This window comes from Nomascus leucogenys, unplaced genomic scaffold (genome assembly GCF_006542625.1).
Source record: "Nomascus leucogenys isolate Asia unplaced genomic scaffold, Asia_NLE_v1 Super-Scaffold_285, whole genome shotgun sequence".
Taxonomy (NCBI): Eukaryota; Metazoa; Chordata; class Mammalia; order Primates; family Hylobatidae; genus Nomascus; species Nomascus leucogenys.
The window spans coordinates 1,945,653-1,960,970 of NW_022095770.1; the positions used below are offsets into that span (position 1 = coordinate 1,945,653).

At 44.6% G+C, this 15,318-nt stretch overlaps 1 protein-coding gene across 2 annotated transcripts; it reads left to right on the forward strand.

The window, feature by feature from the left end:
• Positions 1 to 6,039: 6,039 nt before the first annotated feature.
• LOC100584806 (keratin, type I cuticular Ha3-II) lies at positions 6,040 to 12,949 on the forward strand. Of its 2 annotated transcripts, none has more exons than XM_003279419.2 (7): positions 6,040 to 6,444; positions 8,448 to 8,530; positions 9,817 to 9,973; positions 10,894 to 11,055; positions 11,147 to 11,272; positions 11,448 to 11,668; positions 12,494 to 12,949. In XM_003279419.2, the coding sequence occupies exons 1-7, from the start codon at positions 6,097 to 6,099 to the stop codon at positions 12,609 to 12,611; spliced, it is 1,215 nt and encodes a 404-aa protein (XP_003279467.2). In that variant the 5' UTR covers positions 6,040 to 6,096; the 3' UTR covers positions 12,612 to 12,949. The 2 variants fall into 2 exon arrangements, with proteins under 2 accessions (XP_003279467.2, XP_012359177.2); XM_012503723.2 differs by having other exon boundaries at positions 6,097 to 6,444; positions 11,147 to 11,276; positions 11,452 to 11,668; positions 12,494 to 12,611.
• Positions 12,950 to 15,318: the final 2,369 nt, after the last annotated feature.

A 15,318-nucleotide genomic window follows, 5' to 3' on the forward strand; every position in this document is an offset into this window, starting at 1 on the left:
TAGTCCCAGCTACTCAGGAGGCTGAGGCAGGGGAATAGCTTGAACCCCGGAGGCGGAGGTTGCAGTGAGCCAAGATCGTGCCATTGCACTCCAGCCTGGGTGATAGAGTGAGACTCCATCTCAAAAAAAAAAAAAAAAAAAAAAGAAGAGGGAAAGTTTTCCTGAGCATGAACTTTGCCTGGAGGAGTTATGAGGTGTGTTTAGAAATTGACAACCCAATTCCTAGCCTAGAACAGAGGGTAAGTGTGGTAATAGGAGATGAAACTGCAAAGTAGTTAGGTATGGCCATATTTGGAAGTGCTCTGAATGATTATACATGAGATTTTCTTGTAAGGGAGTTTGCCATATGATATATCCAGCAGCTGTGTACAGGTTGGGTTGTGAGGAGTCCTAGAAGCTGGGTGAAATAGAAGGAAGACCAGTTAGGAGGTGAGGGACAATAAGGACTGAGATAAGTGGAGGAGAGTGAGGCTGAAGAGGGGTAGATTTTAGAGGCATGGCTTAAATATGGCAGCTGAGTAGAGGTAGAGGAACAATGGAAAGAAAAGGAAGGAAACTAGTACTGATTACACACTGTATTAGGGTTATCCAGAGAAACAGAAACAGTAGGCTATATATAGATACATAGAAAGAGGTTTATTATGAGGAATTAGCTTATATGATTATGGAGGCCGAGAAGTCTCATAATCTGCTTTCTTCAAGTTGGAGGCCCAGGAAAGCCAGTGGTGTAGTTCCAATCCAAACCCAAAGGACTGAGAATCAGGAAGGCTGATGGTGTAAGTCCTGGTTTGAGACTGAAGGCTCAAGAACTGGGAGCATTGATGTTAGAGGGCAGGAGAAGATGGATGTCCCAGCTCAACTCTATTCCCATTGGGAGTGCAGGGCTGAGTGTAAGAGAAACAATGATGGCTCTGGAGAGGGTTTGTGGAACTAGACCCTGAGTTCCGCTTTGAGGTGTCCGTATCTGTCTTTGCTCAGCGTAGCTTACTACTGACCTGGCCTATTCTCCAGACCCTCTCCTGCTTCTCCCTTACAGGTCAATAAGAGAGAAATAATTTGCCTTTCTTCTACCTTTTGGTTCTATTTGACTACCCACATTGGAGGACACCTGCCCACATTGGTGAGGGTGATCTTTACTCACTCTCCTGATTCAAATGCTGATCTCTTTTATAAACACCTTTACACACATACCCATAAATGATGTTTTACCAGCTATCTGGGCGTCCCCTGGCCCAGTCAAGTTGATACATTAAATTAACTATCACAAACACCTACTATGGGTCTGAAGATTTTCAGCCTGAGAAAATGAAACAACAATGAGTCTCCATTGGAGGGACCTGGAGAAGAATGTCTAGATTTGAGGGAGATGTTGGAGAGCTGGGTAAATAATGATAATTAGCCTCTCCAATGGAGGCTAGCAGGGAATAGAAGAACCTTGAGGACCACTGATAGAAACCACAGAGTTGAGCTGGGGCTCTCCAAAGTCCCTGATGTGAGGTTCAGCCTTGCTTTTGCCAGATCTTGAGGACAGAGATGACAGGTTGCAAGCAGTTTGAGAGGGAAGTGGAGAAGCATCTTAAAGGACACAGAGGTCAAAAGAAGTTGGAGCTCTAATGAAAGAGTTGTCAACAGCATCCAGGGCAAGGATGGTAAGAATCAGACAAATCTACTGGTTAAAGCAATGGGGAGACTCCTGGTGATTATAAAGAGAACAGAGTCTGTGGGAGGCTGAGGGAAGAAGCTGTATTTCCATGTTTTCTTCATGTCTGTCTCAAATCACCAATGTGATAGTGAGTGTAATGCAAAACTTCAACACAACACATTTGTACTCAGCTGACTTTGCTTTATCTTCTGTGTACTGTCAAAAGGTTTTAGCATCTGCCCTCTCCCTTGATCTGCAGAGCAGGACACATATATAGGTTTTCATTCCATCTCTGAGTGGGCCCCGGATCCAGCTTTATCAGGAAGACTAGCACCATTAAATTACATCGTCCTGGATTGTGTCATGCTCTTGTCTATTCTAGACTGAGTTGATAGTCTAGAGTAGTCAAAAACATAGCATAGATCTCGTGGGAGCTGAATGATGAGAACACATGGACATATAGAGGGGAACAACACACACTGGAGCCTTTCGGAGGGTAGAGGGTGGGAGGAGAGAGAGGATCAGGAAAAATAACTAATGGGTACTAGGCTTGATACCTGGGTGATGAAATAATCTGTAAAACAAACTCCCATGACACAAGTTTATCTATGTAACAAACCTGCACTTGTATCCCTCAACTTAAAATAAAAGTTAAAAAAGACACATAGCATAGATGAACTTTGTATTTTTCTGACTTGGCTTGGTCCCTGAAGACTCCAAGACTCCATTCCCATTGGGAGTCCAGGACTGAGTGTAAGAGAAACAATGGTGGCTCTGGAGAGGGTTTGTAGAACTAGCTCCTGAGTTCCATTTTGAGGTGTTTGTATCTGTTTTTGCTCAGCCTAGCTTACTGCTGACCTGGCTCATTCTTCAGCCCATCTCCTGCTTGTCCCTTATCAGAAGCCCCGTTGAACAGGGCCAAACCTGTTGGCCTATTTCCTGAATTACCCCTTCAATTTCTCCTCTCAATGTCCTGAGGCTGGAGGATTGATAAATTGACAACAGTTGCCTTTATGGAACAGTTTGTGGAAGCCCTATCTTCTGCTCTTCTAGGAAGCTCTGACAGGCTGGCCCCAAACCATGGGCTGGGGTTGGTATTGGACAGTCTTTCTGCTTTTCTAATTCCCCTCTGGGATCCCTCTTTGACAAAAAGTCCATCTTCTTGCTCTGTGTGCATGCAGTGATACCACTCCTGGCTTCTCCTTCTCATTTGTACACATTAAAATATAATTAATTTTCAAGTAGCCCAATGTCACTTCGTATTTCTAAAAGAATAAATTTTACATTTCTCACGGTGAGAATTTCAAGCGCCAGAGCCTGGACATTGGAGAAGATGGCTTTGGGAAGAAGGAGGGAGGCTTCCTAATGCCTTTGAAGTCCCACAACGAGGAAGGTGGCCTCAGCAGAAGACCCATTCTATGTCCACTTCATGGTTAAGCATCACTGGTGGGTTGGCATGTGATCTCTTCTATGGAAATAGCCTGGGCTTCCCTAATAAATAGCGTCCTTAAACCTTAACTGCAATTTGCTCACGTCTTAAGACCAGAAGCCTCAACCACAGCATCTGCCGCAATTACATGGGCATGTATAAAACCTTTCGGTTTGTTAGGATTTGATTTGCTCATCATGTTTAATGAAGGGCCATTGAACAGAGACAATAGCATCACCCATGTAAAGATAAGAATTCGCAGTACACAGCAAGTGGAGTAAATAAAAAGCAATTGCCTTCCAGACTTTGTGAGAAGCTAATTGAAACTTGGCTCTTTTCTCAATAGACCCAAGTTCTTCCAAGTATTAGTATATAATGGCCAAGTAGCTGTGCAGAAATCATAGTTACTTCTACTCAAGATGTGGGAATAGTTGTGTTTTCTAAACTCTGACCTCCACTTTTAAAGACACAAGGATACTTATTCTGGATTATTCCACTGTGATTGAGGTAGAAGCTGCAGCAATGGTTATAAGGATCCCTGTGAACATATTTACTAGTCTGTGACACACTATTCCTTTCCTTTTCTTTAAAAAGTGCTGTTGTCAGATTTTTCTCTTTGAAGCTTGGGTCATAGAAGAAGGAGAGAAGAACACAAGGTAATTAGAGAAAAGCTAATGAATTCACCTATTTGCTTTATGTTATTTGATCTCATCCAATAGGACTTTATGTTATTTGATCTCATCCAATAGGACTGATTTTAAACCAATATGCCCATGCCACATCTCACCTATGGAATCATTTTAAAGGTAGAGATTCAGACCGGGCGCGGTGGCTCACTCCTGTAATCCCAGCAATTTGGGAGGCTGAGGAGGGTGGATCACCTGAGGTCAGGAGATCGAGACCAGCCTGGCCAACATAGTGATACCCCGACTCTACTAAAAATACAAAAATTAGCCAGGCACATCACAGGTGGTGCGTGCCTGTAATCCCAGCTACTAGGGAGGGTGAGACAGGAGAATCGCTTGAACCTGGGAGGTGGAGGTTGCAGTGAGCCGAGATTGCACCACTGCACTCTAGCGTGGGCAACAGAGCAATAGAGTGAGACTCCGTCTCAAAAAAAAAAAAAAATAGTAGAGATTCAGGCAGGAGGGGGGGAAAGTTGTGGATCGTGATTGTAGGGGAGGATATCAGTACCTTCAATGCATTCACCCTGGAAGACCACACGTTTGCCCCAAAGCTACTGTCCTTTATAAATGCATATTTGAAGCTTCTCCTTGGAAGTGACTTCCAGAGTCACCCAAGAAAACGCACATTATTATTTTGCAGTCACAACGTGTTTCTGACCCATTAAAGATGCTATGCAGCTTGGTTATTCAACCTATGCACTAGGTGTGGTTTCAAATGACATCTGGCTGGTTCCAAAAATAAACACACCAATAGAAGATGAAGATTGGCCTTCAATAAGGATAACCAAAAGAATGTGTCCCAAGCTGTGAGGGCAAGTTTGAAGGAAGGGTGATCTGAGGAATGGCAGATCACCTGTAATAAAAGAATTCTTGTATGGCAAGACTTAATATGTAGCTTCCAAAAGGAACAACTTGGAGGAGTATCCTTCAGAATTTGAGCACTGATAGATTAAACATAAAATCCTCATATTTCATAGCTCCGTCTGGAATGCATGAGAGCAGAGCTTCTGCTTGCCAAAATGTGCCAATGGTCATAAAATGCCACTTCAGGCACATGACATAGTGGTGGCTTTGCAGGGTCATATCCTTTGGAGAACTAGGCTTGGGTATTTCTCCATCAGATCAACCAAGGGTTTCCTTTTTTTTTTTTTTTTTCAAGCTTCTAGTGGGTATAATGCATTTTCACTTAGTAAACTTCCTTCCATCAGCATAGAAGTGACTTTTGTTTCTTTAATAAGTAAAAAAGAGGCTTGTTATTTTTTTGGCCCATTCTAATTTAGGATATTGTCAGCACTGATTGAGCTCAATGGAGCTCAATCTGTATTTCTGCATTATTGCATCTCAGTACTGAAAAGATTGGAAGAGAGAGACATGTAATATGACAGAGAGAGTGTGGACACTGGAATTAGAGAGATCTGTGTTGGAATCCTGGCTCCATCATGTAGGAGCTTTGTGACCTTGGGAGACCTCTCAGAGGCTTAGGGTCCTTATCTACAAACCCTTGCAGCATTTTGAGAGGACTGAAGGAGCTGCTGCATATGAGGTGCCTGGCACAGTGCCTGGTGCACAGTGGAGGCTCAGCAAGCAGGACCCATCACCAATGACAGAGTCATGCTGTGCACAGGCATGGAGCATAGTGCTTCATGCAGACTAGGTGCTCCCAAAATTTTAGTTTTCTTAATATTCTTGTGAACACTGAATACTAGTAGAAACGGAGGTGGGTGGCTTCCTGCAGCCCCATAGGAAGAGGGTAGAGTTGCCTCCATCTGCCTGGATGGAACTGCAAACGGGCCCTGAACCAATGGCCTTGTAAGTCCTTTCTCATTTCAGCTTCCAGGATTCCCTATCACATAGTCTAGTTTCTAGATGGGTTTCCTTACATGGTTTTTCTCACAGAGTCTTAATTGAATATGAACTGGATGAGACACAAGACTTTCCTCATTTAGGAGAAAGAAGTGCAGACGTGCCCCCTACTCTGGGGACAGGGCCCAGCTCTCACTCTAGCTCAATGTCCCATGGATAAGCACTGCTGCAGGCAAGGTTGGTCACTTTGAAGCCAAACCATGAAGCTTTTACTTAACCAATCAGCATGTTTTGTGAGGAGTCCTGACTTAGCAGGAAGCCAGAGTAAAACATTTAATGAGGTATAGGACTCAGGTGAAGTGGCTAAATAACAAACGGAAAAATCAGCAAAGGAGGTAAAAAGGGGGAATGTTTGACATGGTTGCCACACCCACTGCTGACAGAATATAAAGCCTTGGAGAGGATCAAGGCTTATCCCAGGGAAAAGGAATCAGGTTTTGAAACTGACTTCCAGAGCTCCACTGCCTCCCTGCACCATGCCCTACAACTTCTGCCTGCCCAGCCTGAGCTGCCGCACCAGCTGCTCCTCCCGGCCCTGCGTGCCCCCCAGCTGCCATGGCTGCACCCTGCCTGGGGCCTGCAACATCCCTGCCAATGTGAGCAACTGCAACTGGTTCTGTGAGGGCTCCTTCAACGGCAGCGAGAAGGAGACTATGCAGTTCCTGAACGACCGCCTGGCCAGCTACCTGGAGAAGGTGCGTCAGCTGGAGCGGGAAAACGCAGAGCTGGAGAACCTCATCCGGGAGCGGTCCCAGCAGCAGGAGCCATTGCTGTGCCCTAGCTACCAGTCCTACTTCAAGACCATTGAGGAGCTCCAGCAGAAGGTGAGGAGGTGGGCACCACACTGCCAGCTTAATGAACTACTTACCTATATTTAACATACTAAACTGTGAATGGATCTAAGTCTGTTCACAGTAATGCTGAGAATGATAAAGACATAGATCACTGGCTTAGGTATGACATCAAGTAGTCTTAGAAAATCTGTTGTAGACCCACAAGGGAAGGATGCAGGCTGGTGTTAGAGTGAAGCATTAGACCAAAATCAGTCATAGCAATCTTATACGGCTTCTTACTCCAAACCAGAATATCTGATTTTTTTGGTTTGATTATGATATCCTGGTTTTGTTTTCAGAGCATTATAGCATTTTCAAAAAGTATGCACCTGAATTCTTTTCTTTTTTTTTAAATTTTATTATTATTATACTTTAAGTTTTAGGGTACATGTGCACAATGTGCAGGTTTGTTACATATGTATACATGTGCCATGTTGGTGTGCTGCACCCATTAACTTGTCATTTAGCATTTGGTATATCTCCTAATGCTATCCCTCCCCCATCCCCACACCCCACAACAGTCCCCAGTGTGTGATGTTCCCCTTCCTGTGTCCATGTGTTCTCATTGTTCAATTCCCACCTATGAGTGAGAACATGCAGTGTTTGTTTTTTTGTCCTTGCGATAGTTTGCTGGATCTAGAACTAGAAATACCATTTGACCCAGCTATCCCATTACTGGGTGTATACCCAAAGGATTATAAATCATGCTGCTATAAAGACACATGCACACGTATGTTTATAGCGGCACTATTCACAATAGCAAAGACTTGGAACCAACCTAAATGTCCAACAATGATAGACTGGATTAAGAAAATGTGGCACATATACACCATGGAATACTATGCAGCCATAAAAAATAATGAGTTCATGTCCTTTGTAGGGACATGGATGAAACTGGAAAGCACCTGAATTATTTTCTATGCTAAGAATTTCCTAAGCAAATCTTCAAATATTTAAAGCCTTTCAAAGCTATAGCAAAAGATAGCATTTATGGCAACACAAGAGAGCTGTTGACTCCAGCAGTATCTACAGACACATGGACCATCCTCTAGAGCAGCCATGTATACAGATGACAATATGGGGCCATCCATTCTGGAAGAGAAGTAGATATAAGCAAAGAGTCCACAGAGAATTGGGACTGAATACCGGGTGTAGGTTTGGGAGGGATCCTGGAAGAGGCAATATCTGAGTGGGGTTTGAAGGATGAGTGGGAGTTTATATCCAATTGTACAAGCCCTTGATTCTGGGATGGAATTGACTGTCCACTGTTCTGTAGATCTGGAAAAGTAGATGCCAGAAAGGGGTTGTGCTATTTGAATATCATTCGTTTATTTACCCAGAGTTGGCGAGTGTTAGGCACAGTGCTGGGGTGGGGGACAATGTCCTGAGTAAGACGGTCTCCTTCCTTCAGGAGCTCACAGTCTAACAGGGGAGATAGATGTGGAAACAAAAGGATCACACAAAGGTCATAAGGAGTGTCATTGATTAAGTATGTAGGTTACACAAGCGGTCTTGCTAGTGGGTGAGGGCATTCTGGGTAGAGCAAGAAGCTTTTTGCAAAGGCATGAACAAGGGCAATATAAGGGGAGAGTGGAGAGAAGTCAGCAGGTGGAACAAAGGTGGTTTGAGTGTTGGATAACCAACTTGTTCTGGCTTGCCTGGGATTTTTCCCATTTTAGCATCCCAGGAACCCCTCAGTCCTAAGTAAACTGGGATGGTTGGTTTACTTTATGCAAGGGTTGGATACTCAGTAACCTCAATTATTGCAGGAAGCCAGAAGCAGATAAGAATAGAATTCATGATGAATTCACATTGGTTTTCCTGGTTTTGAAATGGTCAGTTTTATGATCAAATCCTCCTTTTATCTCAGAGCTGAAAATCTGAAAGGACTCAAAGCGGTTTGGGAGGAATGTGGCTGAAAGAAAATAGCATTTCACTTTAAGGCACAAGGCATTTCTTAGTATAACCCATTTCATGATTAATCCTATCCCCAGATCCTGTGCAGCAAGTCTGAGAATGCCAGGCTGGTGGTGCAGATCGACAATGCCAAGCTGGCTGCAGATGACTTCAGAACCAAGTAAGATTTTCCTGACCGTCAGAGCAGTCTAGTAATGGGCAGGCTGAATTGCAAAGTGATGAGCTCCCTATTCTGGAATGTGGAAGCAGAAGTTTCTGGATGATATTGGGAGGATTCTTGCATTGGGTTAGGATTAGGTTAAATGTCAAAGCCTCTTCAATAGGTGCTCAGATTCTGTGTTTTAAGCTTTTTTTTTTGTTTGTTTGTTTTGAGATGGAGTCTCCCTCTCTCATCCAGGCTGGAGTGCAGTGATGCGATCTTGGCTCACTGCAACTTCCATCTCCCCGGTTCAAGTGATTTTCCTGCCTCAGCCTTCCTTGTAGCTGGGATTACAGGCATGTGCCACCACGCCCAGCTAGTTTTTGTATTTTTAGTGGACACAGGGTTTTACCATGTTGGCCAGGCTGGTCTTGAACTCCTGACCTCAAGTGATCCACCCGCCTCAGCCTCCCAAAGTGCTGGGATTACAGGCATGAGCCACTGCGCGCAGCCCCGTGCTTTAAGTTTGATTGTAAGACACCATCCATTCTTACTCCTTTTCAACCCAACGTCTGGAATAAGTTTAAAAGTGATTTTCATGTTGGTCTCTTTGTATACATTAGTCACTGTCAACCCCCTAAAAAGAAGTTATTAAACCACAAAAACAGGAGGCAAAATCCATTGCCTTTCAGAGAATCAATCAATACTTTAAGGTATGACTATTATTACAGTCATGAGAATCCTTTGCATTTTCCCGGGATCTTACATTTTACAATATAATTTTACATGTATCATCTTCAGTCCAACCCTATGAGGTATTAGTTTTGTCTTCATTTTACAGTTGAGGAAATCAAGCCTCAGAGAGATCAAGGTATCTATCTACAGTCATTTAATGACAAGACTGGCTCTGACTCTGAATTCAGCGTTTTTTCCACAACACTAGATTGCTTCTTGGCAAGGCTGGAAAGGATGGCAGGACAACCTGGAGCAGGCTTGTGAAGGGCACTGATTCACTTGAGATGGCAAAAACAGCAGGGCTTAGTTGATAGCAACTTGTAAATGAGCGTCTTAGAACAAACTTAGTTTGTGTTAGACTAAACTATCCACAGGCATTCCACCAATACCTTTTCTGTGTGTCTCAGTGACAAAATAGGCCTTCTCACTCAGTATAGGAGTATTTTCCCCCTAAATTTTTTTAATTCAAAATATTTCAAAATATAATAAAATCGACTAAGTCAGCCAAGTAAAGGCTGGGAAACAAAGACTTTTTTTTTTGGACCTCTTTTGACCTCTGGCTGTGTGTGCAGGTACCAGACGGAGCAGTCCCTGCGGCAGCTGGTGGAGTCCGACATCAACAGCTTGCGCAGGATTCTGGATGAGCTGACCCTGTGCAGGTCTGACCTGGAGGCCCAGGTGGAGTCCCTGAAGGAGGAGCTGCTGTCCCTCAAGCAGAACCATGAGCAGGTAAGAGTCCCAGCCTCCAGTATCCCAATACTGAGAGCTCTGTGATGCCCCTGAATAGGATAAGGTAGGACTTGATTTGCTAAGCACCCTAGACCTAACAACATTTTGCTGGTTGCTCAAAACGTACTTTGGGGCTTGTTGGGGAATGAGTGACAGCTTACCTTTTTTACACAAAGGAGTGTGGTAGGCTGACCTATTTCCCCTTGGGACCAGACATGTATGGCTGAAAGGTCACACAAATATCTTTAAATTACTGTCTACTGTTTGATGCTATCTATTAGCTTCTGAAGAGGTGCCAGGTAGGTTAATGACTGAGACTGGAAGGAGATAGAAAACATTCTTACACTCTGTTTCACCTAGATAACTAGAACTCAAGCTGGATAAATGGATGGATGGATGAATGGATGGATGGATGGATGAACTGATGGATGGGAAAAACGGGAGAAATGAAATAACTCAAATAATGGTTGATTTAGATCTCATGGCTGAATGCAATACTATGAAATCAGATGCATGTCTCAAACATTAGACGTTTTCATGATGAAAACATGTGTCATACTCTAGTCGTATCCCATGAAATAAATAGGAGGAATGAAACCTGGTTTCTCTATATTTAAGTAGCAACAATTGTAAGCCAATTATCATGCCAGGCTTATCACTGAGCAAAGGGGAAATAAGAAAGAAATGATAGAATCTTGGATTGGGTAGAAATATTAGCAATCATTTAATGCAGCAGCTTTATCATATAGATGAGGGAAGGGATTCAGAGAAGAGGCCAGAATCTCCAGAGGTGACAGCTGGGCTTCAACTCATGTTTCCTAAGCTGCAATGCAATCCTCTTCCCATCATATTGAACTGCCTCAAAGAGGTTATTGATAGACTTCTTTCTGTGGGTTTATTTCTTCCCTTTTCTCCATTAGGAAGTCAATACCTTGCGCTGCCAGCTTGGAGACCGCCTCAACGTGGAGGTGGACGCTGCCCCCGCTGTGGACCTGAACCAGGTCCTGAACGAGACCAGGAGTCAGTATGAGGCCCTGGTGGAAACTAACCGCAGGGAAGTGGAGCAATGGTTCGCCACGCAGGTGGGCATCTAAGCACGTGGCTGCTCAGGACCCGAGGCCCTCCAGGGCCCTGGAGGCAGGGTCTGATCCTTTCTCCCCTTGGGTGTTTCAGACCGAGGAGCTGAACAAGCAGGTGGTGTCCAGCTCGGAGCAGCTGCAGTCCTATCAGGCAGAGATCATCGAGCTGAGACGCACGGTCAATGCCCTGGAGATAGAGCTACAGGCCCAGCACAACCTGGTGTGTATTGTTCAGACCTGCTGGTGAGCGATGGGAAGTTGGGAGGCAGAGTCCTGGGGATGTGCTTGGGGCCACACACTCTCCTTAGCTCTTGGAGCTTGTGAGTTTTTTGGAACCCCATGGAGGAACCCTATAAGGAGCAGCTCTCTGACACTCTTGATCTTCCCCACCACAGCGAGACTCTCTGGAAAACACGCTGACAGAGAGCGAGGCCCGCTACAGCTCCCAGCTGTCCCAGGTGCAGAGACTGATCACCAATGTGGAGTCCCAGCTGGCGGAGATCCGCAGTGACCTGGAGCGGCAGAACCAGGAGTATCAGGTGCTGCTGGACGTGCGTGCCCGGCTGGAGTGTGAGATCAACACGTACCGGAGCCTGCTGGAGAGCGAGGACTGCAAGTGAGTACCTGGCGGGCAGCACCCCTGCAAGGGACAGGCACTGTTCTACTGTAGGATAAAACAGGGACTTTGAAAATCAAGTTTCAGATGCCAATCTATCTGTAGAGGCCAGAGTTTTATATTACAGCCGTGGGAAGTATAGGCTATTTGTTGCTAACATTATCCGGGCTAAAGATATTTTCTTTTACAAAAGATAGTCATGGGACTTGACTCCTTCCTCTAGTAGAGATTTTTTGGATGCTAATGGGTAAATAAATCTTTCTGTCTTCAGGACTGTCTTGTCACCACAAAAAGGAAAATGAAACTGTAACAATGATCGCTTTTTCTGATTTAAACAGAACTTTCAAATCCACCGTTTCGTTAATTCTTGATAGAATCATCTGAGGCAGTCAGAGTGGGAATCATTATCACCTTCTTAGAGATGAGCATTTGAGTGTCAATAGGGATGATGATCAATAACTAACAGTACGGCAGTTGCCAGCGAACATAATATTTTTATGAACACAATCTTGTGGAATTTTCATAATCCTGTGTGGTTGGTACTACCAGTCCTACCTTACAGGTGGGAAAGCTGAGGCTTAGAAGGAGGAAGTGACTTTCTTGTGTGTCTAGGGTCATAGAAGGAAGGCTAGGATTCCACCTTACATGTTCTTTGCTCATTTCTGCCACTGTATCAGAACTCTGTAGAAGGAGTGATCCAAACAAGGCATGGCTTCCTAGGACATCAGAGAACGGGTTCTGCTTGTTTCTGTGTCTCTTTGGGTTGAGTCTCCTTTGTTTGAATCACCATTCTCATGCTGACAGTCTAATGCTTCTGCATCCCAGGCTGCCCTCCAACCCCTGTGCCACCACCAATGCATGTGAAAAGCCCATTGGATCCTGTGTCACCAATCTTTGTGTTCCTCGTTCCCGCTGTGGGCCCTGCAACACCTTTGGGTACTAGATACCCTGGGGCCAGCAGAAGTATAGCATGAAGACAGAACTACCATTGGTGGGCCAGTTCCGCCTCTCTGACAACCATCAGCCACCGGACCCCACCCCGAGGCATCACCACAAATCATGGTCTGGAAGGAGAACAAATGCCCACCGTTTGGGTCTGACTCTGAGCCTAGGCTGACTTGATCCTCCTCACCCCAGGTCCCTCTCCTGTAGTCAGTTTGAGTTCTGATGGTCAGAGGTTGGAGCTGTGACAGTGGCATATGAGGTGTTTTGTTCTCTCTGCTGCTTCTACCTTTATTGCAGTTCCCCAAATCGCCTAATAAACTTTCCTCTTGCAAAGCAGACATGATTCTCATTTGTATTCATTCTTTTCAAAGTGTTGACTCTCTGTGTGCTTCTTATAAAGCCACTTGAAAGCAGAAGGAGAACTTTATAGGTTAATCACGTCCTAAAAGGTCTTCATCAGCTTCATTAAGATTCATTAAGCACAGTGAGTCCCATCATCCACTTAGGCCAGCATAAAACAAGTGGAATCACTAGGACAAGAGGCCTCATCTGAATATGATAAACATATTTCTCATGGGACCTTACTCAGTAAAATGCAACAGTGAGCATCTCTAGACAGTTCCACTCTTTCTTTTAAGTCCCTACCAGGGATGACAGAAGTTAATATTTATTGAACACCTACCAAATGCCAGGAATTGTGCTACTAATTTTTTCTCTTCCTCACATTGAGGAAGGATCAATGGCAGGACTGAACCCAGAGTTCACTCTCTGTGCTTGTCAGTTACACATGAGGTGTGATTATGAGAGGACAAAACTGATTTCAAGCAAGCACCCAGAGCTTATACATCCTCCTGGGGAGACACAATGCTATTAGTGCTCAAAGCATCTCTGAAACTCTCCTTTGTGAAATACTGAATAACTCAGTACTAAAAAGCACCACCTTGCCATCTTCCATATTTGAGCAATACCCAACCTATTTTGAAAGTGTTTCTTTTGTCACTTGAATCGTTTAACTGTGGGAACTACACATGAATTTCGGGGCCCTCCCCCTCAAAGTTATTTAGAATCAAATTAGTATATTACAAGTCAGGTGTCTGCAAATGCTAACAGTGACCACGGTACTGTTGCCTGGCTCCTACTGGTGCCCACTGATGTCTAACCAAGGTTAATGGCTCCCATCACTGTGTGTGCTGTGGTTTGTGCCAAGGCCACTCCCTCAGTCTGCAGATTGTCCCCAGATTAACCAATCTGCTAGTTATGTCTTCTCTCCTTGAGATGAAGCTGATACTATCTCTCCTGCTGTGATGATGCTGGTTCCATCATCACATGTCAGTCTTAAATTCTTAAATGTTTCTTTTTTTTTTTGGAGACAGAGTCTCACTCTGTCACCCCAGCTGGAGTGCAGCGGCGTGATCACGGCTCACTGCAGCCTTGAACTCCCCAGGCTCAGGCTATCCTCCCACCTTAGCCTCTTCAGTACATGGGACTACAGGCATGCACCACCATGCATGGCCAATTTTTGTATTATTTGTAGAGACGGGGTTTCGCTGGGTTATCCACGCTGGTCTTGAACTCCTGGGCTGAAGTGATCTGCCTACCTCAGCCTCCCAAATTGCTGGGATTACAAGTGTGAGCCAGTGCACCTGGCCAGTCTTAAATTCTTGTGCTGTCATATTCTAGTTCATTTAATATCTACTCCTTTGTTGTTGATGTTGCTGCAGCTTAGACAGGAGACCTTGGAAGACCATCTGAGTGATACTCCATGCTCTGCTCAGAATGTCTTAGACCCAGTTTGTGGACTCTCTCCTCTCTTTCCTCAGGGAGAGTTCATTCCCTGGAGCTACCTTCATGCTTCACGCAAACTGCCGTTGTTCAATTTATCCCGGCAGTTCTCCACACATGCTGGGATTACTGTCCACTGATAGTTACCTCTCAGCTGCCTTCACCAGGAACAGTGCCTCCCAAATACCCTGTTGCATGCTTTGTGAGTGAGAGGTCAAAGTTCTCAACACTGTAAATACACTTTGTTCTTAGTGTTCAATGTATAAAACATTAAGCAAAACTTGTGTCTATGGTTGATGTTGTGTCAGTGGGAAACATGGGTCTAGGGAAAACAGTCCTTAGTTGTTATCTCTGCCATGGTGCTTTCCTTGGAGGGTAAGAGAAAGGAGTGTCAGGGAGATCACTTTTTCTCAGGACAAAGCCAAATTGCTCTTCTGAAGTATCTGGGAAGGGTTAATGTTATCACTGAGAAATAAAACTAAAATCCTAAGTCCCCCAGCTGACTGAATGGACCCCATCTTGGCCAAGGGGACCAAAGAGAAACCTTAAAAGCAGAGTCACATGTATGTTTATTGCAGCACTGTTCACAATAGCAAAGACTTGGAATCAACCCAAATGTCCAATAATGATAGACTGGGTAAAGAAAATGTGGCATATATATGCCATGGAATACTATGCAGCCATGAAAAAGGATGCGTCTGTGTCCTTTGCAGGGACAAGGATGAAGCTGGAAGCCATCATTCTCAGCAAACTAACACAGGAGCAGAAAACCAAACACCGCATGTTCTCAGTCATAAGTGGGAGTTGAACAATGAGAACACATAGAGACAGGGAGGGGAACATCACACATTGGGGCCTGTTGGGGGGTGGGGGGCTAAGGGAGGGATAGCATTAGGAGAAATACCTAATGTAGATGATGGGCT

Bases quoted from the DNA above. Each gene is read 5' to 3' on its own strand.
- LOC100584806 (XM_003279419.2), top strand. From the start codon at position 6,097: ATGCCCTACAACTTCTGCCTGCCCAGCCTGAGCTGCCGCACCAGCTGC. The intron at 9,974-10,893 runs GTAAGAGTCCCA...TTTCTCCATTAG, and splicing joins TCAAGCAGAACCATGAGCAG to GAAGTCAATACCTTGCGCTG. The intron at 11,056-11,146 runs GTGGGCATCTAA...TGGGTGTTTCAG, and splicing joins AGCAATGGTTCGCCACGCAG to ACCGAGGAGCTGAACAAGCA.